The 25,816-nt window shown below is 45.0% G+C and overlaps 1 protein-coding gene across 6 annotated transcripts in view; it reads left to right on the top strand.

Annotated features, from left to right (window-relative positions):
* The first annotated feature begins 231 nt into the window (after nt 1–231).
* The window catches only part of DUSP22 (dual specificity phosphatase 22), a 62,595-nt gene continuing 37,010 nt past the window's right edge, over nt 232–25,816 (top strand). The window contains exons 1-4 of one of the 6 annotated variants that reach the window (XM_054721579.1): nt 265–690; nt 1,067–1,134; nt 10,497–10,530; nt 19,561–19,643. In XM_054721579.1, coding sequence (XP_054577554.1) covers nt 19,635–19,643 — 9 coding nt within the window. In that variant the 5' untranslated portion in view covers nt 265–690; nt 1,067–1,134; nt 10,497–10,530; nt 19,561–19,634. Of the gene's footprint in view, nt 691–1,066; nt 1,135–10,496; nt 10,531–19,560; nt 19,644–25,816 lie in introns of all 6 variants that reach the window. The other 5 variants (XM_054721578.1, XM_054721574.1, XM_054721575.1 and 2 more) reach the window with 5 other exon arrangements.

Genomic DNA, 25,816 nt, shown 5'->3' with positions numbered 1-25,816 from the left:
AAATCCCCAGGCCGGGCTGGGGCCGCCGCGCGGTGATGAGCACCTGATTCACCGAGCCGGTCCCGGCGGGGCGACGGCTGCTCGGAACCGCCCCGCCCCCGCCCCCGCCCCGCGCGGTGTCCCGGGGCAGAGGCTGGCGGAAGTCGGGGTGACTCTGCCCTCCCGGGCGGCCCGTGACGCTCGGCCGGGTGGGGCACGCCTGCGCGACCCCCGCCCCGCCCCCGCCCGCCGGCTGGCGAGGGGACGCGCTTGCGCGCTCGAGGCCGCCGCCCGCCGGAGCCGCGGCCCGCGCCCCTCCCCCGCCGGCCACCGGAGCCCGACCACAATCCCAGGGAGCCGGCGGGCGGGGGCGAGGGCCTCCCTCGGGGCGGACGGGCTGAGCGGCACCAGTTCCCGGCTGGGACGCCGCTGCTCTGCCCGGCCGAGCCGGGAAGTCCGGGGCGGACGAGCGGAAACCCCAGGGTCCGGCCGGGCCGGGAGCCAGCCGCGCCGCCGGACGTCCCAGATTCCCGTTGTTGTTGTTGTTGGTAGTCAGTGCACGAAATTCCTCCCCAGCGCCTCCTCCCTCCCGCCCCACCTGCTCCGCGGCCTCCCGGCCCCGCCACTAGGGAGCCTGCGCCCTCAGAGCCCGGGTGTCGGAGCGGGTGCCGGAGCGCGCATCCGGCCGCCATGGGGAATGGGATGAACAAGGTAACGTGTCTGCCTCTCGCTCACGCAGGTTTCGCCTCCCCCTCTCGGCCTCCCTGCGGCGGGCGCGCCGGGCTCCCCACACGTGCCTCCCGCGGAGGGGGAGGCGGGCGGTGCCCGGGGCGGCGCCGGGCCCCCGGCATTTGGGGGCGTCCCTGTGGGCCCGCTTCCGGCGCGCAGCCCCCGCCTGCGGGTAGACGGCCTGCGCACCCTCCGCCGTGCGGGTCGCGGTTCCGCTCCCCCGCCCCCCAGCCGCCGAGCTCGGGCGCGGCGGTCCTCCTCCCTCTCTCCCCCCCCCGGCTCCGGAGGCGTCCTCACGGTGTCGTTAGAAAACCGGTCGATAGGGGTCTTCTAGCCTCTAACCTCCTTTTCTCCGCAGGTTTTGTTTATTTTTCGTGTGCACAGACCAGTCCTGTGGACCGAGAATTGACGGGCCCGCGTCCTCAGGTGTTTTAAACGCCCCGTGTAGGGCGGGGCGACGGGTGGGAGCGCGGAGCAGATCTGCTGGATTCTGGGTTGGGTGGCTGCGGCTCCGAGGCCCACCCGTGGGCTGGCGGACTGCGGGTCGTGCCCGCTGGAAACCCGTGCAGCGCGGCTCTCTTCTCTAGCCCGGCCGCCACCGCCTGCCCGCGCTTCTTCCCGGCTGGGGGCTGGTTTTGTCCCTCTCCTGCCACTGGTGGGCAGTGGCAGGAGAGGTGCAAGCTCTTCCGCTGAGAGTGGCCTGGGATGTATGTATTCGTGTTAAAGGTTTTGTGATCTGGTACTGGGGGGTTAAAGGAAAGATTTACAAAGACTTTTTTAAAGCCCTCAACAAGTACAAATTCACAGGTCTGTGAAATGGTCCTGGATCGGAGAGTAGCTTCTGGCCTGCTGCTCCTTCCCCATTGAATCCCACTCACTCACTCACTTCTCCACATGCATTCAGCACTCACGTTCGGTGGATGTAACAATGTGGCTTTCTTTTTTTATTTGTCTCAGCACTGGGGTCAGCAATGACCTGGTTCCTTTAGCTGGAGTGTCAAAGGTGGGGTAGGGAGTGCTAGGTGACAAGGTGGGGAAGGAGACTTACAGTAGAAGTAGCCCTGTGTACCCTCTTAACTCCACCTGCCCGCATTGTTTCTTGTGTTCTGCAGATCCAGCTGATGAAAGAACTGTATGTTTTGGGCTTGCATATCTGAGGGGTTTTTGGTAACCAGAATTGTATTCATTGTGTGATGTTTTTGTTGGGGGTTGGGGGAGTGGATGGTGGGGTAGTGATCAAATTTGGAAACAGACTATTTGGCTTTTGGATAACCACTTGCCCTATGTCCCCATTAGTACTGGAATTCATCGGCACCATGCATGAGTCTTCCGCTAATTAAATCAACACAGAACAACAGTAAAGCCACTTGCACAAGTTTGTGGGCCCTGTCTGCTTTCCCATTAACTGGGGTCATGCCTCGGCTTTCCTTCGGTTCTTTCAACAGTATTTCCCACTTACCTGGCTTACTCTCCAGTTCTTTCAGCATTTCATTTATCACATTTATATTATAACTCAAAAGAACATATTTCAAAATACAAATGATTGCCCAAGAGTTCAAAATTTCAGGCTTTTCAGCAAAAAGTCATATTATAAATTTACCCTTCAAAGGAAGTAATAGATTACTTGATGATGTTATTATCCTAACCATCTTGTGTTGTAAATAGAACCACTATCTCCAATGTAGAGATGGAGAAACATACAGATTTAGAAACATCCGTAATTCAACAAATAGTTATTGTGTACTTGCTATTATAGTCAGGTGCTGTGCTAGTTGAGCGGGTGGGGTGAAAGTGTGATGGTAATGACACAGACAGAACCTTCAGTGTAGACCAGCGATTGCCCAATAGAAATATGTGAGCCAAGTATTTAATCTAGATTTTTTTAGTAGCCACATTAAAAAAGTAAACAGAAACAGGTCAAATTAAAGTTAGTAATATATTTTATTTAACTGAAATATATTCAGAATTTTGTCATTTCAACATGTATCCATTATATAAAATTATATATAGAATGGTTTACAGTTTTATGTACTACGTCTTCAAAGTCTGGTGTAGATTTTATACGTAAATCACATCTCATTTTAAGTACTCAGCCATTGTGGCTAATGGCTGCTGTATTACACAACATGGGTGTGTATGTGTGTGTAAGTGAGAGAGAGAAAGAGAGAGAAGGCCCGCATAAACACAGGGTGGGGAGGAATACAAGCTCCAGGATGAGATAGTAGGCAATTTCAGGAGCATGGGGTAGGTAGATGTGATGAGAGAAGGCTTGAAGTATCATTTAGGCCAGGCCAAGGATCCTGCTTGGGTAGAGATGTTTAAGCTGAGATCAGAATGAATTGCTCAAAGTTACAAGGTTAGTTAGTGGCAAAGTAGGTTGCTGGAAGCCAGAAATTAAAAGCCTTAACTAGAGTTTGTTCATGTCTTATTGTGTGACTTGGAATTAGGCTTCATATTTTCCCTGTCTATAAAAAAAAAAAAGGTTGATTTGCAGGATCAGTGGAATTATTATAAGGTGCTAACCATAGAAATGCTTTTCTAAGCACTTTTATGAGTAATATATAATGCCCTTCAAACTGAAAACGTAATTTACAGTACGTGTGTCCTGAGGTTACTGGGACAAGATTTCTTTCCAGTCTGTCAAGTTAGTCATCCTTGACCAAAGAAAACTTATGAACTAAACAATGCAGATTCCATTCTGACTGCTTGGAGTTTTTACTTATATTTCAAGCCCTCGGGAGGATCTTATCCATATGTTCCAGTCTCGGGGAGAGCATCATGCCCATCTCAGTTAGGTGTACACAGTGTGTTACACAGAGAGTATAAGGGAGAAAGGCTTTGTTCTGGCCAATTGAAGATGATGAGGAAATACAGAAAGAGAACACAGCAATTGTGATTTATTCTTTTTTTGGCCTCATATGTGCCTGCAGTTTATAAAATCTAAGCCTCACTACAGCCTGTCTTTTCCTTTTTGTACAGTGGAAATGGAGACTGGGAGAGATGAAGTAGCATGATTAAGGTCCTACCAAATGCAACGAAGTGGCAGGACTGAGTTTGGAACCCAGTTCCCACTGATTTTGAAGATAAGAGAAGCCTTTCCTTTGACCTGGGATGTCAGTTCAGTCCAAATGAATTCTAAAGGTAGTGAAAAAAATAACTTGAGAAAGCTTCCCAGAGTTCCAAATTAATTGCAAAATAGGAAAGCCACCTCCTCTCTTTCTTCATGTTTGACATTGATAAAGCAAAAGGAGAGAAAGGGAGGCAACTAAAACTATCATTTCATTCCTTTTTGTGCAATTCCCAAATAGATTCTCTGAACTGGTCAAAATTATAATTACTAATGGGCTTATTGTATGCCAGGGCAAGTCTTGAGACTTTACCTCTGATCCTCACCACAGCGCTGCACAGTAGATACTGTTATTTGTATTCCTGTTTTACAGATGAGGCACACAGAGTTTAAGTGACCAGCCCAAAGTTACCCATCTGGTGAGTGGCAGAGCCTGGACTCTAAGCCAGATGATTGAGTTCATAGCCATAACACAGAGTGCCTCTGTGCTGCTAAAAGGGTCAGACTAGTAAATGTCTCTTTTGAGGATTGGAGTTAAACTAAATAGGCGATTGCATGCAAATATCATGTTTCTTTGGAGCCTTTGCAAACTCCTAATTGACTCAAAGTTCTCTCAAGTGTCTAAACCCCCCAATCTTTTGGGGAGGACCTATAAAGAAAATGACTATCTCATTATCATCTTATTAGTCTTAAGTAGTACTATAATACCCCATTAAAAACAAATATCCAGTTTTTCTAGCCAGCATTATATTGGAGAAACGGGCCCAAATGGGTCTCCAAATGTATGTTTTTATCTTGATCAACCTGAACTAATGACCTAGAAGTGGGCTAATATGTTACCATCTTAGGGTAGGAGCTGAGAGCATCTTCTGGCTCTGGTTGATGTCTTTTCGCCCACTGACTGAATGGTTGGCTCAATTCATCCAGCACCCAGCTGCCCAGTCTGGTAGCTTCTTCCTTCCTCTCACTCTGCTCTGTGTCCTCTAAAAGCAACCTTCCGGGTGAAAAGGGATGTTGTCCCAGTATTTCATGGGAAACTTGCTTATGGTAATAGGAGGCAAACACTTCAATGAGTGCATCACTTTTAGATGAGAAGCCCACATTGTAAAAGAAAGAGGGACAAGCTACTAGAAAGCCTGACTTAACGTGTCTCCCACTCTGCTGCTTCATGCTGCAATCTTGAGCAAGTTACTGAATGTTTCTTTTCTTTTTCCTTTCAGTTTTTTCTTTTATTTCAAGAAAAACAATTTTAAATATAATACTGTTACATGCAATAAACATTAATATCTCAAGAAAAAATGATTTTAAATATGATGTTACATGCAATAACCACCAATTATTCAAGAAAAATTATCTTACATATAATATTACATACAATAAACAGTAATATTTCAAGAATAAAAGGATTTTAAGTATAATAATATTACCAAAACTGTACTAATATAGTATATCACAAAAGTTGTAGGAAATATTAAAAATCTGCAAATAACAGGATTACTTCTATTATATTCTAGTATATTTTTCCCCTCTGGCTCTATTTTTGTTCTTCAGTTTATGTTATTCATTATATTCCACAAATGAGTGAGATCATATGATATTTATCTTTCTCTGACTGGCTTGTTTCACTTAGCATGATGCTCTCCACGTCCATCCATGCTGTTGCAAATGGCAAGAGTTCCTTCTTTTTTTACTGTGAATGTTTCTGAGCTTTCTTTTCTCTATCTCCCTTGATTCATAGGGATGGTGGGTAGCTTATCTAGTCTCCTATTTGCTCTAAAATGAGTTTAATAATACTTCCCCCAGTTTCTGCCCAGATTCTTGAGAGAAGCAAATGAGAATTGATTAGAAGACATTTTTACAAACTGTAAAGTGCAAATCTGCACTTGAATTTGGCACATCAGTAGTTACAGTAGTGATGGCATCTGCCTTGGATATGGTCGTCCCCTGTGGTAGCATAGCTCTTTTCTCCTTAGGAAGATAAAGTAGTACAGTTGCTAAAGGATATAGTTCAAGGGGAAATAGCTCAGGGGCTATGCCCCCAAGGCAGAGACCAGGGTTTCCCGGCCTCTGCAGTATTGCGTTTGAGCTGCAGCATTCTTTGTTGTGGGGACTGTCTTGTGCACTATGTAGGAGGTTTAACACTATCCCAGGCCTCCACCCACTAGATGCCAGTAGTCCCCTTCCTACATGTGACAACTAAAAATGTGCCCAGGTATTACTACTAGATGTCCCCTGGAGGGCCAGATCATCCCTCATTGAGAACCACTTACTTAGGGTTCTTCACTCAGAATCTCCTGATGCCTGTGTTATCTGGAACCCAGTCATTCTTAAAAGGCCAAAGAGGGCCTAAGAGGTAGAGAAGCACTGTTTAGTATGGGAAGGAGCTAGAAGGTCAGACATCTTTGTGCTGTTAGATGCTGCAGTTTCCACATGGCGGCACCTGACTTCACTTCCTTCATAATCTATTCAGTTGTCCATTTACCTAGTCATCAAATTATGTTATTGAATACCTGCTATCGTCCAGGCACTGTTTTAGACCCTGTAGTGGGAAATAATGTGCTGTCCAAGTTGGTCCGAAGCAAATCACAGAGAGGACTCCCTCTGTGGGAGGCAAGTGCACTGTGAGTGGCACCCCTGTACCGCTGTGTCTGTGGGGCTGATGGACAGACGGCGCTGTGTTGGTGGTCTCTATCTTCTCTACACTACCTGCACATTTTCTCTTTTCAGCATTGCAGATTCATTTCATATCGAAGGAACAGATGCTTAAGGCCTGTAAGTGCACACAAGAGTATTCTCAGATTCTTCCTTTTGTACGTGCAAACTGGTTAAGTTCTTAGCCTCATGGCATTAAGAAAGTCTGTGACATTTAACCCTTTAGGAATCCCCCAGAGTTCTCCCCCTCACCCGTGGCTTTAAAATTCAGAAAGTCCTTTCTGACCTAGGGAGAATTATAAGCTTCCTTCACCCCCATTACCTTGTACTACTGCTTGATCAGGAATTTTCTCCCTTATATCTGTTTGGGTTGTGGTCTTAGATTCCATGGCATCCTGAAATACTAAGAAATGTTTAAAAAGTAGACTCAAAATATTTCCTGCCTTAGAAACAGTATCCTTTTGTGCTTAAGATCATTCTTGCAGCTAAGGATTTGATTTTATGCATTTCTGTGTGAATAGTGTTAGTAAGGTGTGGATGAGAACAATATTGATCAAGGGGAGCCATCAACCGTGGAAAATTTTTAGCATGGTCTCAAAGTATTACTGCAGAAGGAGACTACCTTTCATTACCTATCTCCAGACAGTCCTTTAACAAAAGTAAGAATCTTTTGACCAGCAGTGTCAGCATCTTCCTTCAGTGATTATCTCTTCATGTGCCAGACTCAGTGGCAGGCTTTTGGGACACAGCAGGGCACAAGACCCTGTTTCAAGGTCAATCAGAAAAGTAAGCAAAAAAATAATTTTAGGTCTTGATAAATGCAATGAAGAAAATGAAAGGTGACATAGTAGAGGTGTTAGGGAGTTCGGTGGTCATGAAAGACCTCCCCAGGAGTTGTCATCTCATAGGACACCTAAGTAACAAGGAACCACCTAGGTCCGTGGTCGGCAAACTGCGGCTTGCGAGCCACATGCGGCTCTTTGGCCCCTTGAGTGTGACTCTTCCACAAACTACCAGGGCCTGGGCGAGTCTATCTTGAAGAAGTGGCGTTAGAAGAAGTTTAAGTTTAAAAAATTTGGCTCTCAAAAGAAATTTTAATCGTTGTGCTGTTGATATTTGCCTCTGTTGACTAATGAGTTTGCCGACCACTGGCCTAGGTGAACAATAGGGAAAGGATATCCTTGGCAAAGGGAAGGAACAGTTATTTCCAAGGCCCAAAGGTGATTAGGACCAATTCTGAACTTATTCTTTGAGAGTCATAGAATATTCCCAAGTTGCATTTACTATTTTCCTTGATCTGTCCTTACTGCCTACCAGGTGTGAGTTCACTGTCCATGCTGTCCCAGATGAATTCTCACGCCTTCCCTGGGCTCCTCTACAAGCATCTGTCTGCTGGAAAATTATTTTGTTTCACTTTGTCTCCTTTTTTGAACTTAGGGTTTATTAGTAACAATAATATTGGGGAAATAAGGTCAAATTTTTTGATTTTTAAGTTTGAATTACAGTCTTAAGTATGATTTGTATAGAAATTTAAATATTTATGGCCTTTTATTCCCCTAGAAAACAAAAATGGAATTTTTCTCCCTGCCAGTGGTCAATCCTCCAGCCGTCCTTGATCTTGTTTTGTAATTTTATGTGGCAGAAACTGCAGAAACTGAGATTGAGCAATTTGCTTTTTATTTCCAGCCCTTGAAACTCTAGCTTACTCTTCTGGTCTGGAAAATTGAGTTAAAAGTTTACTGACATAACTCTGTTCTCTCCTTATATTACTTAAAAAGATTTTAACTGAATACAGAATGTGCATCTTAAATGACTTTAGTAAGTTGGCTTCTTGATTTTAGTAAGCTCAGATCTCTGCCTTTGCCAGCTCTAGCCCTCAGGGTGCTGCTTTCCTCAGCCCAGCCCCAGTGCCCCAGCCTGGTTCACTGACCCCAGACGGAAACCAGCCAGGGCAGAAAGGGACAAAATTTGATCTCACAGGTTTCATTCACCATTTGTTTTCATATCTCTCCTTTCCTTGCTTTGACTCTCCCACCCTATTCATAGTGTTTATTTGCTCATTGAAAAAAAACATTTACTAGTACTTGAGTACCTACCAATCTAGGGGAAACCAGTTGAGTTTAGAGAAAACATATTCACACATATGATGCAGGCAGCAGGTAAATTAGACTGTTGTGGGCAGCAGTCAGCCTGCACTTGTGTTTTACTTATCTATCGCAATGTTTAAGATTGTTTTTCTTAATGTAGTTGACTGTGTTTGAAAATTGGGTTGTTTCCCATAAAACCTGGATGCTGGGTTGGGGGGCCTGGCCTATGTCTTCCTTGGAGGGGAAGATGGGGGGAGGTGCTAGGCATAGGGCAGAGGCTGTAGACATGGCAACCTCGGTCCTTGCAAGTCTCACTTGCTGAGGTGTCATATGTAGGTGTCGTCCTGATAGCTACTTGGAGCCCTAAGAAGATCTTAATCTGAAATATCACATGGTGAGCTTTGCACCTTGGAGGTAGGTTGAGGAATCTTTGGAGTTGCCAAGTCCAGAGGTAGGGAGATGTCTAGGAAGCTATTGCAGTAAGTCAGAGGGGAGGGCTGAGGAGTGGAAGGAAGTGCTAAGTGGAGTCCAGAGGAGGGAGGAGTCTCCGGTCAGTAACCTCCAACTGGTCCTTGGAGTACCGGTGGGGATGCTGCTTTCAGGGTGGGTAGGACTTTGCTAGTTGGTGACTTGCCTGATGGTCTGTGAAACTTATTTGCATTTGTGTATTTTTTCTGGATTAAAAGGCCTACATCAGGGTCTGTGGTCTCAACAAAAGAACCCAAATGTGGCTGCTTTGTATAGAGTAGGTCAGGCCCTACTGTCGTTGGTGCATATGCCATCGGTTTTTAGCAAGGCAGATGCCCAATAAAATCCATGCCCTGAAGAGCATCACTGGGTGCTGCTTTCAGATCTCTTAGTGGAAGTGAGCAAAAAATAGGGAGTGTGGAGCAGAGCCGGGTACAGGGTAGTGGTGCTGACATGAGGGTGTTGCTTGGGCACTGGGGATCTGTAGGGAAGTGTCATCAAGACCTGTGTGCTGTGTGCACTGGGAAATCTGTCTGGTACTGTAGCTTCTGCAGCAGTGTCCCTAATTGGACTTTAGAGTTTCCATGCAATGTATTGGAAAGACAGGGATGATTTTCTGGTTTCGTATTTTGCAAAGTGTGAAAAATAAGTCCCCGTTCTCATCTCAGATCTACTGAATCATTTTATATGGGGGCTGGGGCTGAGGGCTTGTCCAGAAATTTGAATTTTTAACAGATTCTGGTGGATAGTTTGGTTTGAAAACACTGTCTTAGGAGAAGCAGACATTTAGGAGCAAATGTATATTCTTAATTAACTTGCCCATTTAGACAGTCCATTCATTCATTTAGCAATTTTTTGTTGAAAGATAATCATGGGCCAAGCCCTGAGCCAGGAGCTGGGTGTGCAGCTGTGAGTGACAGGATGTGTTTGCTGCCCAGAAAGTTTTCCAGCCCAGCAGTGGGCACAGACCTTCACCTTGTAGTGCCCCTGTGATAGCGTCACTACAAGGAGAGCACAGCAGACTGTGGGCACTGAAGCAAGGTCTACTCCAGACTTGGGGATCAGGACAGGACTCCTTTGGGCATGAGTCATAGCTGCCTAACAGTGGGAACAGCATGCACAAAGGCCTCAGACAGCAGAGGGCAGGTTTGCTAGAGCTGTGAGAGAAGCCTTGTATGTGCAGCAGGTGTAGAGGGTGTGTGTAGAGTATACTGAGAAAAGGAGGAGTCATGGAGAATCCTGGTCTTTCAAGGTCCACGAATCGATGGGCACCAACATGCGACCATCAATAGGTTATTTGGGCAGGCTTACTATTGGCCATGGGAAGGCAAGAGCCTGGAGACAGGGATGCTCACTTGTGTGTGATGTCCATCTAGGGAGGTGCTGGGAGTGGATGTGGCAGGTGACAAGCCTGCGCTGTGCTCCAGCTACTCTGCTGAGGGTTCAGCCTCTACGCAAAACACTGTCAGTTTTAGGTCCCTAACACTCACATCTGGTCTGTGTCTCTTCCCTAGATCCTGCCTGGCCTGTATATTGGCAACTTCAAAGGTGAGTTCTCTTTTCTTTTGTATTATTGTGGTAAAATATGTATAATGTAAAATATGCCATTTTAACAATTTGTAAGTGTACAATTCAGTGGCATTAACTACATTCACATTGCTTGTAACCATCACCACCATCCTTCTCCAGAACCGTTTGATTTCCCCAACTGGAAGTTAGTACTTTTAATACCCACTTAGTACTAATGATAGTACCCATTAGACACTACCTCCTTCTCCCCACCCCAGCCCCTGGTAACTACCATTCTACTCTGTGTCTATGAATCTGACTACTCTAGGGGCCTCACATGAGTGAAATCATGCAGTATTTGTCCTTTTGTGTCTGGCTGGTTTCACTTGGCATAATGTCCTTAAGGTGCATCTATGCTGTAGCATGTGTCAGAATTGTCTTCCTTTTTAAGGCTGAATAATATTCCATTTTATGTATATACCACATTTTGTTTATTCATTCATCTATTGATGGACATTTGGGTGTTTCCACCCAAAGGTAAGTTTGCTTTTTAAGAGGTCAGCTTTAGCCTTCTCACCCATGATCGAAACAAGGTGTAAACTTGGTTTATTCAAAGTCTGGTCTGGAGGTGGCCACCACTTGTGCTAGACCCCTTATGGACTGGACCCTCATCCTCATGCTGGACCTCGTGGCCAGTGTTGACTGAGTGGTATGAGCTTGCAAGTTCCAATTGGACCTCTTACCTTCATTTTAATTCTGTACACATGTTTGAACATGATATAAAGAAGATGGCTGAAAGACTCATTTAGCAGCCATGTAATGTATTTATAATCTTTTATCATTTTTTTCTAGTTATTAATAAATTTTTAGAAACCGTTCTTTTTAATCACCTGGGAAAAGAGGCAATTTTATCTTTAGCAGATTATTCTCATCTTGTATTGACATTACTTTTTATACATTTTTCTGCTGCTTATTTAATACTAGAGGCCCGGTGCATGAAAATTCATGCACTGGAGGGAGTGTCCCTCAGCACAGCCTGTCCCCTCTCACAGTCTGGGAGCACTCAGGGGCAGGAGGCAACCCGGCGATCAGGGGAAGGTGACGCCCCCATCACACCTCTCCTGCTGCCACTGCAGGTAGTGCAAGCCTCAGCTGGCCCTGTTTACCTGAGCCTCAGGTGGCCCTGGGCAGCTGGGGAGCTGCTGTCTGAGGCTTGCCTGCTCCTTGGGCCCACCCTAGGTGGCTGGACAGCCGCCATCCGAGGCTTGCCTGTGCTTTAGATGTCGGCTGAGGCTTACCTGCACCTCAGGTATCAGCTGGGCAGCCACCATCCGAGGCTTGCCTGCACCTCGGGCTGGCCCTAGGCGGCTGAAGGGCTGAGGGCGGGTCCGGCCACACTGTGCGCCTGCCGCCCCGAAAGGACTGTGGGACTCCGGCGGGGCTGAGGGGACTGGGTGCCGTCATCTTGTGGCTATGGGCGCCACCATCTTTGTGATGGCATGATGGTCAATTTGCATATTCCCTCTTTATTAGATAGGATGTGTTTGATTTGCTGTCAGCTATTGACTTTTTATTTTTAGCTTATCTGTCTCAGAATGTTCTGTGGTCACAGAGGTGAGTAGAAACCCAAGGAGCCAAGTGAATGATGGCAAACAGATTTTTGATTTCCAGGGAGGGCTGGGTACCCATGCTGTGTGACACTGAGTGAATTTAGTGAAAACTGGTTCCTGAGCATGGAGACAGGGTGTGCTGAACAGGAGAGAATACACAGAGGAAACCTGCAGAAACCAGCCAGCCTTGTTGGGCTGAGAGCCAACTTTCATCATAGGATCTGAGACTCCACCCTCCTCAAGCAGGACAGCACACACTGCTGTCAGTTTCTGGTTGTTGCCTAAATTCATGAGTTCAGAATCAAGTTGATTGTAAAAACAACCTGTATGATTTCTCTGCATAATAATTATTCCTCTTTTTCCCAGAAAGCTCCCAGCTTTGCTAGTTCCCTCAAAGAGAATTTAGCACAGGAAGCTGACAGCTAGCTGCTAATTGCTACTAGAACTCATTAAAAATAGTACTGGAGTTCCTAAATCAGTGAGCTTTGTAGTTTGGGAAAAGCACCAAGTGGTAGGGAGGTGCTCAGTAAAGTCCAGAATACACAGAGGAAACCTGCAGTTTCCAATCCATTAAAGAGCCAGTATCTTTAGGGGTTTATTTATGAGTTATTATTAACTGCTTTCATGGGGAGAAAGAATGTCTTCGAGTTTGAATCAGAGTTTAGGATAAATTCTTAGAAGTAGAATTATTAAGTGAAGTGTTTACAAATTAAAAATTGTAGCCCTACCCCAGTGGTCGGCAAACTCATTAGTCAACAGAGCCAAATATCAACAGTACAACGATTAAAATTTCTTTTGAGAGCCAAATTTTTTAAACTTAAAACTTCTAACGCCACTTCTTCAAAATAGACTCGCCCAGGCCATGGTATTTTATGGAAGAGCCACACTCAAGGGGCCAAAGAGCCGCATGTGGCTCGCGAGCCGCAATTTGCCAACCACGGCCCTAGCCGATTTGGCTCGCTCAGTGGATAGAGCATCAGCCTGCGGACTGAAACCTGGGTTGCGGGCTTGATCCCCAATAGGGGGCGTGCAGGAGACAGCTAATCAATGATTCTCATCATTTGATGTTTATATCTCTCACTCTCCCTTCCTCTCTAAAATCAATAAAAACATTTTAAAAAATTGTAATAAATACCAACCAAATTAAATACTTCTGCCAACAGTTTGTGAGAGTTTTATCCTTACACATAGAAGGTTACTTTCTTATAAAGGGACATTATGCACAACTTTAAGGAAAGATTTAACACTCTTTTTGTTCTAAAATCTGTACCTATTTTCTGAATATTCAGTGACATAGGAATCCTTCATGGTTCCAGGATTCTTGCTATGTGGGTTTCACCCATTAGAGAGTTCTGCAGCAACCACACTGTCTTTGTTCAGGCGGTGATGCTTTGTTGTTGCCATCAGCTATTCTAACATTAGTATGTGGTTGTGTTTTATTTTTATTATTATTTTTAAAATTTCTTTATTGATTAAGGTGTTACATATGTGTCCTTACTCCCCCATTACTTCCCCTATTCCCCCCCGTCATGCCCTCACCCCTCTGTTGTCTGTGTCCATTGGTTAGGCTTATATGCATGCATACAAGTCCTTTGGTTGATCTGTGGTTGTGTTTTATTCACATATTAATTCACCAAGCATTTCTTAAACACTCACCAAGTGTCAGGCTTATCTACACAAGAAGCTGGGAAGAAGTGTTGTGTCCATATAGTTGCTTGTGAATTTACTCATTTATTCCACACACTTATTGCAAGGCCCTGTGCTAGGAGTCTGATGTGGATACGTATCCTGGTCCTCGAGCATGTACTGAGCAGGGGAACAGGTCCTGCAGAGTTGATCTTGTCTTGGATTTCAGCTATCCCACAGCCCATGAGCCAGATGTTTGCCCTCGACACTTTAAGCAACCTCTGTGTGAGACCGGATGATAACCTCGGCCCTGGGGCTGTGGTGAGGGCTGAGCCAGACAGTGCAGCAGAAGCACCCATTTCATGCCTGGTATGTAGCAGTTCCACCAGGGGCAGGCTCCTCACCCTCCTCGTCTGGAAATGGGAGCCATACACCTCCTGTGGGCAAACATCTGCTGTGGGAAGGATATAGCTGTTCCTAGCACCCACCCCATGCCAGGCGTGCAGTAGGTGCTGATGAGATTACATAGCAAGTGTGGAGCCCCAGGTGAGAGGATTGTGGTTTCTCTAGGATACTGTCCAACTGCCATCTGTGCTTTAGCATGACATCTCATTTAGTCATTTTTTTATCTTTTTGAATTACAAATAATGTATGCGTACTACACCCAATCACCAGTATAGAAATGTTTAAAGAAAAATTAATGGAATTCCTTTTTACTCTCTCAGAGATCTTTATTTTTCAGAGTGTATGGATTAACACCACTCCTCAGGTCTTAGTCCTGGTGGCCATTGTTGTGTTTTTCAACATCATTCCTAGCAGGCCATTGTCTCCTCCAGTCCACCATCTAATGCTCTTCTGTACTACTCCCTCCCCTCCTCTCCCCTCCCCTCCCCTCCCTCCCTCCCGCGCTCCCTCCCTCCCTCGCGTGCTCCCTTCCTTCCTTCCTTCCTTCCTTCCTTCCTTCCTTCCTTCCTTCCTTCCTTCCTTCCTTCCAGTAGAATCCTCTGCATGTCACACTGCAACTTCCTTTTTTTTTTTTTTCTTTTTAACTTTGCAATGATTTACAAACAATTTCCCTGCACCTGGTGATTTTTCCGCCTAGAGAAAAACCCACAGACAAACCTGGCTTCTGGATCCCAGTCTTTGATGAGAGCCTCTCATTTGAGAAACCTGTAACTGGCAGCTGGCTCTGCCCAGACACGAGGCAGGAAGTAGAAAATTCAAAGATCCGCTTCTCCCTAGGCCAAGAGGGTGGGGTTAGCTGCTTCCTCACAACTTAGCAAGTGCAAAAGTGAATGTCAGCAGACACAGGAAGCCCTCATTGTTTGAAGATGTGCACAGAAATCCAGAAAAGTGGGAAACAAACTCGGGCTCTGTGTGTGCAGGTGATGTGTGTGGGCACGTCTGCGGTGTCAGAGCTTTTGTTCAGTAAGAATTGCTGTGGTTCCTGTCTGAACAACCAGACTGAGATGGTGAGCTTCTGATGGGTCCCTGCGGTGGGCACTGTCAGCTTAGCCTTGGGGAGCTGGGTGTGGAGCACAAAGCGAGAGCTGGGAATCAGATCTCTTTGAAGTAACTGTGCATTTGGAAACATTCAGATGTGATGGACACTGAAGCCCATACCACAACCTTTGGACTTAATCTGGTCATGATGATGATAATAATAATGACAACAATACCATTGATCACATACCAGCCAAGCACTGTTCTCAGCATTTTATATCATTTAGTACTTCCAGCAACCCTTTGAGGTGGTACTCTTGCCATTTTCCTACATTATAGGTGAGAAGAGTAAAGCACAGAAAAACTTGCCCAAGCTCAGGACCAGTAAATGTCAGAGTCAGGAGTGGTAGAGAAGGGAAAAGGTAGAAACTGCCCCATTTTGACCCCCAATCCAGGTTGGAGATAGATCTACTTAAAGGTTGAACCCACTAACAGTTAATTTATAACTAGAAGTTATTACAGTGCATAGTAATTTGTAACTAGAAGTCTTTCAGTTTTACAATGTGAAGCATAACTGCAAATGGATTGGAATCTCTTGCCCATCACTCAGCAGATTCTCAGCTTGGGAGGCAGAAGTTGTTTTGGAAATAACTTTGAACATGGCTTGGGCTTCGGTGTCAGAGCAGAAGGGATTTGGTCTCTTTATAGCAGAGACCTTCCTTCTCCCCTCCTGCCCCCCTCACCCTGCATGGCCATCCTTTTGAGTTCACAAACAGTGCAGCAGGTGCTTTGAGTATTGAATAGGCATTGCCAAAGAAGTTCTTTCCTCCCAAGTGTATGTTTTTCTTGACCATTTGTGTTGCTAGTGTTAATTTCTAATGCTTTGAGTATATTTTTGTTAATTTTATTCAGAAGAAATTCTGCTTGACTTTGTTGGACTAGCTTATTTCCCATAGCCATTCTGGCATCACCACATCCTGGGACTTTTTACCCCGTCCATCTTCTGTGTCAGTATAGAGTGCTAACTTTCCTTCCTGAGGAAGCATGGGGCTGTCACTTTGCCCTTTAGGACAGCATCTTATAGGAATCCACCTGCTCCCTCCATGAGGTCCACCCAGTGATGGGTGGAGTTTTCCTCCCAGTGAGGCAGGGAACATTCAGTAGCAGAGAAGACTATGTTGGGTGTTTCTGTTTTAGTGCTCCCATTGTGTGAAAGTGACAGTTCCTCTTCAGAAGGCCTGCTAAAGCAGACCTGGTGGGAGGGAAGAGTGTCGGAGATGGGGAGGGTAAAGGGAGACAGGCGACAAGGAGTCAGGGCCAAAGGGGATGGTGGCAGAGAGAGGAAAAGAACATGGTTAGCTGTTTTTCACCAATAAGGGGCTGTCTGTTCATTTACTTATTAATGCAAGTTCCATTGAATTTTGTGAACAGTATTTTTAAATTTTTGTCTTCTTTCATTATAAAAAAATGTAGACTTATCAGTTAAAATAAAATTTAAAAATCCAAACATGAGCCCTGGCTGGATAGCTCATTTGGTTAGAGCATTATCCAAAATGCCAAGGTAGCGGGTTCAATCCTCATCAAGGCACATATAAGAAGCAACCAGTGAGTGCATAAATAAGTGGAACAAGAAGTTGATGTTTCTCTCTCTCTTTTCTCCCCTTCCTCTCTCTTCATCTTGGTCTCTCTCTCTCAAATCAACAAAATAAAAAATAAAATAAAACCCAAACATGATGGAAATGTTAGAATGAAAAATTCCCAAAACCTCCTATCCTGAGATAACCATTGTCAGCACATTTTCCTGTAGACTTTTTTCCATTTGAATTCTAAACTGTAATCTTCCCGTTGATTTTATTAATACCGACTTGCTGTGTTTGTGATGACAAGTGTCTGTGAATTGTTTTCTAGCTTAGAAATGGCACCGACATACTGCAGTGCGGCAGGGGCCCCATGTAAAGTGCACACAGCCTTCCTTCCGGCGTTCTTATTCCAGGGTAGGCTGTGACTATGCAGGTGTGAGGGGGCCTGGGAGCCTGCATTTCCAGCATGCTTCCAGGTGATGCCTACCTTCTGCTTGACAGGCCCCGGTTTGAGCAGCACAGGACTGAGTCCTGCACCTCCAGGCTACGCATGTGCATGTCAGTGAGCTGATAACCCCCTGGTCAGAGCCTCACAGCTGCATTCGTAGCTCATTCCGTAGTTTAGGCAGCCACCCAGAACCATCAACAACACGGAGTCCTGAGGAATAAAAGGTTCAGTGTCATCAGTAGCTTTGATGAAACATTTTGTGCACTCTCAAGCTGATGGGCATAGCCTGTGCTTAGGGAAAGGGTAACAGTGTGGGTGTTGCTTTAAGGAAAGAAAAAGCACAGAGCAAAAGGAGCATAGTCCTGCAGGAACTGCCATTTTCTTTGGAGTCAGTGTCTTATTTGTGGTGTTGAGTGGTCTTCTGTATGCAAATATGTGTAATCTTATTCCCAAACCACTTTTTTTATTGTTCATCTTAATCTGTGTTACAAAGGTATATTTACGGGGTGATGAAAATGTTCTAAAGTTAGATTGTGGTGATGATTAAAAAACTCTGCATATGCTAAAACCCTTGAGTTGTATACTTTAAAAGGGTGAATTTTATGGCACATGAATGGTCCCAGTAAAGCTGTTTTTAAAAAGACAAAAACTATATTTAAACAAATATTGACCATTAAATCCAAATCTTGGGCAGGATCAGAATCTGGAAGCGCCTGCCCTCGCGTGTGCTGAGCTTGCCTTAAAGAGCCCATCTCCCCTGCCTTTCTGTCTGTCTCCTCAGGGAACACTGGATGCTCTAGTTGCTCTTGTTTCTCTTGTAGATTCACAAATGCACTAGTGACGACTGGAAAACCACATTTTGGTGAGAATGTGGAGCTGGCAGCCGGTGGATCCCGAATGGTTCCAGTTCCTGCCTAATTCAGAGCTCACTGAGGGCTGCACCTTGGTGATAGAGAGCTGGGTGGGAGGGTCAGAATGGAGTCCTGTGTGTGTGAGGGAGATGGCTGCTGTGCATATCTGAATTTGAAGCTTGAGATGGCTAGAGCAGTGAAGAGAGTCTTAAAACCAATATTTTAATATTACTTTTAAAGTTTTTTTTTTCTTTCTTTAAGAGTGGTGCATGCTCATTGCAGAATATTTACAACAGTATTCTTAGGTTTTGTTCCATCATCAAGGCTCATTAGAAATGCATTTTCCTCAGCCCTGTCTTGGACCTTGAATTAAGTTGGAGCCCAGGAATCTGCCTTTTTAACAAGCAACCCCTCCCCCCCCCCGCCCCCTCCCCCCCACAATAGTTCATAAGCATGTTAAACTTTTAGAAAATATATAAAAAAGAAAAAAATGAAAACACTTGTAATTACCTCTCTTAAAGATGACCACTTTTGGGGCTAATTCTTTACAGCAGTTTTACCCACCTAGGTGTGTCTATCTTTATGTGTTTTTACAAATTTTATTTATATTGTATTTATAGTTTTGTACCTGTTTTACCCTCTGTTTAACATTATATCCTGAGCATTTTCCCATGTCATTAAATATTCTCCAGAAACTTGATAATTAAACAGTTTACTTTCAGTCTGTTTTACCCTCTATCATTTTAAAAAGCTCAGCCCGGGGCCAGGACAGAGGCAAGTGACCACCTTATTTCTTGCTGGACCTGTTTCATAAATTAGAGATGTGTTTCAAAGTGGTGAAATCGATGCAGTCTTTATTCTACATTGGAAAGTAATGTAATGGGTGTCTCCTTGGTTTCATATGCAGATAATTTAATAGCCGACTCATAACTTAGGGACAATTCTGTTTAGCATTTCTAGAAAATGTTCCATTTTTACTTTTGCCCTAAAGTGAACCTATGTAAACCACAGTCTTGTCTGCATGTCTGGACCCATTCCTACTTTTGACATCAAGGCAGGGTCATCTCTGGCAGGTTCCTATTTTTTTACACAGTAGTGAGTCTTTTGTGATTAATTTTAACTTGGATTATTAATCATTAAAAGGTAATTTTAATACATTTTAAACATCTTTAGTGTTAATGTGTTTTATTGGGTCTACAATTTGACAATTATCACCTACAAAATGATCTCATGGGTTCACTTCCTTTAAACAGCAGTATTCATGATCACCGTGTTTATCTATCTTATTACCTTTCCATCTTCTGAGCCAGTCAGAAATAAACATAGTTATCTGCAAAACACATAAAAGAGATAGCCCTCTAGTCCCTAGACCTAGATTATTTTGGGTATGGTTAATTATGAAGTTTCAAGAAAGAAAGATGTAAGTCATTTTGGGGGCGTTTTCTGGCTAGACTTGAGGAGGAATCACTTGCAGAGAGTAATGACATGCCCATCTTTTTCTTCTGTGACAGATGCCAGAGATGCAGAACAGTTGAGCAGGAACAAGGTGACCCACATCCTGTCTGTCCATGATAGTGCCAGACCCATGTTAGAGGTAAGAACGTGTGCTGGGGTGCAAGGGACACCCGTGTGCTCCTGTGGTTGCTGTTGTGCTCAGGGGACTACATCCACAGCCTGCCTATGGAATGTGGAGGATGTGTTGTTCCCATTGTCTCCTGCTGCATTCCCAGCTTGGCTTTCTTGACTATGTACCAAAGATAAGTTGATGCTGCACTGATTTCCCTCTGGGTTTAAAGGACATTTCAGAACCATTTCATTCCTTTCAACATTATCTCCAATTTTAGAATCCAAAAGAATCTGGGCTGCTCATTTCCTAGTTGTTGTTTTTTCCCCGCTTAAGCTCAATATGTACCATTTGCATTTGGGAATAAAAGATAATGGGAGATAAGTCGTCACTGGAGATTTCCCAAGGCTCCTCTGGTACAGAGGCTGTCAGTGTAGAAGCTGTTGTGTATTTGGTTTTCAAGTAAACAAGGTGTGTTGGCCTGTACATTAATTCCCAAACCATCTTCAGTGTTACCCCAATGGACTGTTTGAGCTGTTGTCCAGGAGCTAAATCTGTTTGTCTGTTAGCCTTGGCAGAGCCCAAGTTACCTCTTTTTAGGAAAGTGATGCATCTGTGGTTGTAATGTGTATTGTGTTTTTCTGTTGTAGGGTAGGGTGTTGGAGAAAGAAATAATCCTAGTTCAAGTTGTTTTCATTTAAATTCATATTATATAAGAATAGATCATACACTTTTATTGTTAATCTACTTTCCTTAGCCATTAGAGCTGCCCGATTAGAGTTAGTATAAAACAAATGAGGACATGGAGGAAGAAGTGATTTTGTCAAATGTTGTATTGACAACTGTAGGTGGTAAGCAGCTCGGACCATTTCTTGAGATCTGTGAGCTGGCACTTCTGTTTTAGCTCATACTTCTTGTTAAGGTGCAATAATTTGTGTGGCAGCAAAATTTCATTGAAAAACACAACAATAGCACATCATTTTGGGGGAATATAACAGTTCCATTTTTTCATCTATGAATGATAGTTTGTATTTAAGCATAGCCAGGCTATGGCCACCATCATAAGTTAAACATAAACAGTCATGATTGATTTCCTCTTAAATCATAACATGAGACTTGAGGTTTCCTTTATTTAATGAATGACATAGATGTCCTTCCCTCCTCACCCTCCAATCCCCCCTCCTGACTTGATGCTTCATTTAGCGGAGCATGTTGTCCTTGTCATGTATGAACATGGCCCTTGACCTGTCCCATTGTAGCTCCTGCTAGATACAAGATCTGCAAGTGTTAGAATTAATGAGCTCCAGCCCCAATATTTTACACATGGGGAAATGAAGGGCTAGTGAAACAGGTGGGATTTTAGCCCAGTGTAGAGACCACTGTTTGCGTAAAATCCTCAGAGCTGTGGATAACTGTGTTCCCATCAATAATATACTGCATATTTCTTTTTAGTCCCTACATATCTCAGTCTAACTTCACAAGTAATTCATGAATACATTCTTATAAAAAAAATAGAACAATAGCCTCTCTGATGTAACAACTGCTCACATTAAGTTATTGGAATAGAGGAGTTTCACCGGGAGGGATCAGATGGTTCAGACCTTTGGTTAGCCCCCGCCTGATGCCCATGGCAGCTTCTGTCTTAAATTGCAGCTCTAGTTCCAGAAGCCACACTCTCACCAGCCTGGGCTAGGTCAGGGATATTAACTTGTTTGGAGTAGGTAGGGAATTAACAGATAGATTTGATTCTTGAGCAGCCCTATGTTTTTCTGGTCCTGATCCCTAGAGTGAAATAAGGACAGAGATGAAGGTGAAAGGGCAGATTGTGTGCAGGGCCGAGCAGCTGCCATGAGCTGCTCCCAGCCTGATGAGGGGCCCTAATAGAGAGTCGAGGGGAAAGAATGAGAGAGAAGGGAGGTGGACCTACTTCATTTTCTAAGAGCTTCAAAACCATGCATGTTTATCTTATGATCCCTGACTAGTCTGGGGTGGGGCTGGAAGAGGGAGGTAGTTACTATCTAATATAGAAAGGTTTCAGCCCTGTCGCTTCCACACAGGAGTTCCGTGAGTCTTGCTGTTGTATAGCTGTCTGGATTGGGCAGTGCACTTTGGGTAGTTTCCAACAAACATCTGAGTGGGTTTAAAAACACTGGGTGCTTAGCATCACTTAGCAAGGGATTTTGGAATCTTGAGGTCTGCTCTAAGTGAGAAAGGGCAGTCCTATTGTTCAGCGAGGTTTCTAAAACAGAAGTCAGAGGTCAGGGGCTTCCTGAGGATTCTCAGAGGATAGGCTGTCAGACATTAGGCCTGGAATGTGATGCTTTGCAAAAAATAAATAAGTTTAGGGAATTTAACACCCCTCTGGAAGATTCACGGTGTGTTGACAGAAAAACGGTCCCAGGTTCCGCATTGAAGAAACACATTAGCCAGTCTCTCTGAGCAGGGACCTGATACCATCTGTGGAACTATGTTCTGCTGAATATGGTCATGGGAATCCAGAGTCAGGAGGACCCTGGAAAGGGCCTGCAGCCCCACGAGTCTGGGTGAGTCTCCTGGGCAAGTGGGTGTTCATAGGAATGCTCGGACACCTGAGAAGCCAAGAGGACTAGCGTCAAGGACGTGGTGCCAAACCTGATCTCGTTGCTAATGGAGACTGCCGGAGGATGGGTTTCTGTGACATCTTGGTACAGAAGAGATAGACAGAATGGAAGATTGCACAGTTTTTGTGCCTATTATAGCCTCTTAGGTGTAATCTGTTGTAATACCTGATCAATAATGGTACTATAAAGTGTACCCACCATGAAAGAACTCATGAATATGCTGATGATGTCCTTAGTTATTATGCACTTACTGATTTTATTTAGGAAAGACTCTAAGGAATTTGGTTGATTTTAGTGAGATTAGATCTGATTTTCCATTATTTGGATAATTGTTGGGGGGTTCCCACATGGCATTAGCAGGGTCTCCCACTCTTCCTAGCAACCTGATAGGGGGACGAAAATGAAAGACGCCGTTCTCGACTGGCTGGGCCTGACCCTGGTCCTGGAGTGCAGCAACTTGTCTCTGGTGTTTCTGTGCTGGATGCGATAAAGTTCTCCATCCTCTGAACCAGGAAGCCAGATGTTCAGCTAAAGGGAAGAGGTCTGGTCAGCTAAGGGGAAGAGGTCTGAGGCTTCAATTATTATCTCTCCTGAAGAGTATCTGAGGAGTAGATCTTTCGGAATGAAGACTCTTAGAAACTTGGGCACCTCCATACTCACTCAAGTCAGCCCTAAACTAACAGGAGATGCTGAAGAGCTCTGGCTCCCATTTTCATGCCTGCTGCACAGGGTCCTGGAGATGACCTACTTGATCCTGTCACTGCGAGCAAGAAGCTAAAATTCAGAGATGTGCAGGGATTTGTTCTTGATCCCACAGCTGGTATATGGCTTTGTGGAAACCTGGATCTTCTCTCAGGTTTTCCAGTGGGCTTCCCTGCCATCGTTCTCTGGTAGCATAACTGGTGCCCCTGACTTTGCCAACAGTATTGGTAGATGTTGCCACATCAGCTTGGGAAAGGGTTTTACCATTTGTGTCTTGGTTAACAGTGTATGAAAGTATGTTTCCCCAGACTACCACCACCACCACCACCGAGTCTTATTCTTCTTTACTTTTTTATTAGCAATATTTTTGTTTTTTATTATTGCCTCAAGTGCCTTCCTCACATTGTTGAGTCTTTTGTCCAGACATTGAATGCAGGGAGTTAATGATTTATTCATTTCTTGAGCTCCTACTACATACCAGCCCCAGGGTAGGTGCAGGAGATAACAGAAGTAAATCTCAGTATCTGCCCTGGTGAAGCCCTTAGTGTATAAAGAGGATATGTATTATGGTTATTTTATAAATATCCTAACTAATAAAAGAGTAATATGCAAATTGACCATCACTCCAACACAAGATGGCCGCCCCCATGTCGTCAAAGATGGCTGCCCCCATGTGGACACAAGGTGGCCGCCACAAGATGGCCTGCAGGGGAGGGCAGTTGTGGGCCATCGGGACAGCAGGGGAGAGCAGTTAGGGGTGACCAGGCCTGCAGGGGAAGGCAGTTGGGGTCAACCAGGCCGGCAGGGGAGGGCAGTTGGGGGCAACCAGGCCTGCAGGGGAGGGCAGTTGGGGGCAACCAGGCCTGCAGGGGAGGGCAGTTGGGGGGAACCAGGCCTGCAGGGGAGGGCAGTTGGGGGGAACCAGGCCTGCAGGGGAGGGCAGTTGGAGGGGACCAGGCCTGCAGGGGAGGGCAATTTGGGGCAACCAGGTCAGCAGGGGAGGGTGGTTAGGGGTGACCAGACCTGCAGGGGAGGGCAGTTGGGGGTGACCAGGACTTCAGGGGAGGGCAGTTAGGGGTGACCAGGCCTGCAGGGGAGGGAAGTTGGGGGTGACCAGGCCAGCCGGGGAGGGCAGTTAGGGAAGACCAGGCTGGCAAGGGAGGGCAGTTAGGGGTTACCAGGCCAGCAGGGGAGCAGTTAGGCATCAATCAGGCTGGCAGGGGAGTGGTTAGGGGGTGATCAGGCTGGCAGGCAGAAGTGATTAGGGGCAATCAGACAGGCAGGCAGGCAAGCGGTTGAGAGCCAGCAGTCCTGGATTGTGAGAGGGATATCCAACTGCCCTCGAGGGGTCCCAGATTGGAGAGGGTACAGGCTGGGCTGAGGGACACACCGTCCTCTTCCCCCGTGCATGAATTTTGTGCACCTGGACTCTAGTTAATAATAATTACAGTCAGTGAAACATGAGCTCTGACTCTGGGCAGGCCTTTGGTGCTAGGAATCAAGTAGGAACTGAGGCTGTGGAAGCTCCAGAAACAAGGTTCCTCTTCTGCTGTGTGTATTTGGGGGCATGTGCAGTGACCAGGCATTTGACCAAGGCTTTGGAAGGGACTGGAAATTTGGGAAATCTGGTTGGTGGCATCTGAGCCAGGCGAGGCTAGCTGTAACAAGACATGATGCTTCTGCTGGGGCCCTAACACCACAGACCATACCTGTCTTGTCCACTCCCTAGAACTGGTGAGCCAGCAAGGCAGATGGCATCATCCCAGTGACAACTGGCTCACGTCCCCTGCCAGCAAGTGGCAGAGCCAGCAGGAAATAAATCATTGCCACATACATGGTTTCAACATGAATGAAACCCAGCCCTGTAATTATAACATACACTGTTTGCATGTGTAGGTCTTTAGTCGGAAGTGTTTTCTCATTTGTGAGCTGTGTCTTTAGCGCCTACTGATGGCTTCAGGTTTGAGGGGTGGTAAAAACTTCTGCTACAGAGACGGTGCTTTTCAAATCAGAACCTTCATATTGTTCAAAGGTGCTAAGGAAGTAATATTGAGTAATGAAAGGTTTCTCCCTTCCTCTGAAAAAAGAAACAGAACTCTTTCTAATGTAAAAGATTTCAGTGTTTGTTTCATTTTTCATTCTGGGTATTTAACCAGAACACCTGCAGGAAACAAAACTATTTTTCACTATTAACAAAAATGCTTTAAAAGGTATTCTCATTCCTTCACTGGGCTAATAGCCCAAAGAATTTTAATTTTAAAATAATGTACATTTTAGGATTAAATAGAAAAAATATTGTTTGGTAACAGTGTTTCCCATGCATTCATGTGTGGAATAGTTTACCTCCCTATATTTAAACCAGAATGTTGTATGTCTACCAGATAGGTTTGTTTTGTTTCTTTATTTTTATTGATTTCAGAGAGGAAGGGAGAGGGAGGGAGAGATAGAAACATCAGTGATGAGAGAGAATCATTGATCAGCTGCCTCCTGCATACCCTCTACTGGGGACCAAGCCCACAACCCAGGCACGAACCCTTGACTGGAATCAAACCCGGGTCTGTTCAGTCTGCAGGCCTACGCTCTATCCACTGACGCAAACTGGCTAGGGCCACATGGGTTTTTTAAGCTAAAATCAGCTTGGATATTGTTTTCCACTTTAAGTAGTGAGTTTTATATTTTTGACCATGTAAGTTGCAGTTTTTTGTTATCATTTTTTAAGAATAAGATGTTTTCATAGACATTTATTCCTGGTGATTCTGTTTTACATTTCTTTTAACACTAAAGACATTCGTTTTTGAATGTCCAGGCTCAGAATTTTCTTTTGATAGTTTATTTGCAGTTGGCCCCTTCTGGTTCTGATATTTACTGTTATCTATATGTCTGTACTGCTGTTTCGCTGAC

This window comes from Eptesicus fuscus, chromosome 9, assembly GCF_027574615.1.
Source record: "Eptesicus fuscus isolate TK198812 chromosome 9, DD_ASM_mEF_20220401, whole genome shotgun sequence".
NCBI lineage: Eukaryota > Metazoa > Chordata > Mammalia > Chiroptera > Vespertilionidae > Eptesicus > Eptesicus fuscus.
The sequence above is the reverse complement of the archived record's forward strand: the minus strand, read 5'-3'. Positions and strand labels throughout refer to the sequence as shown.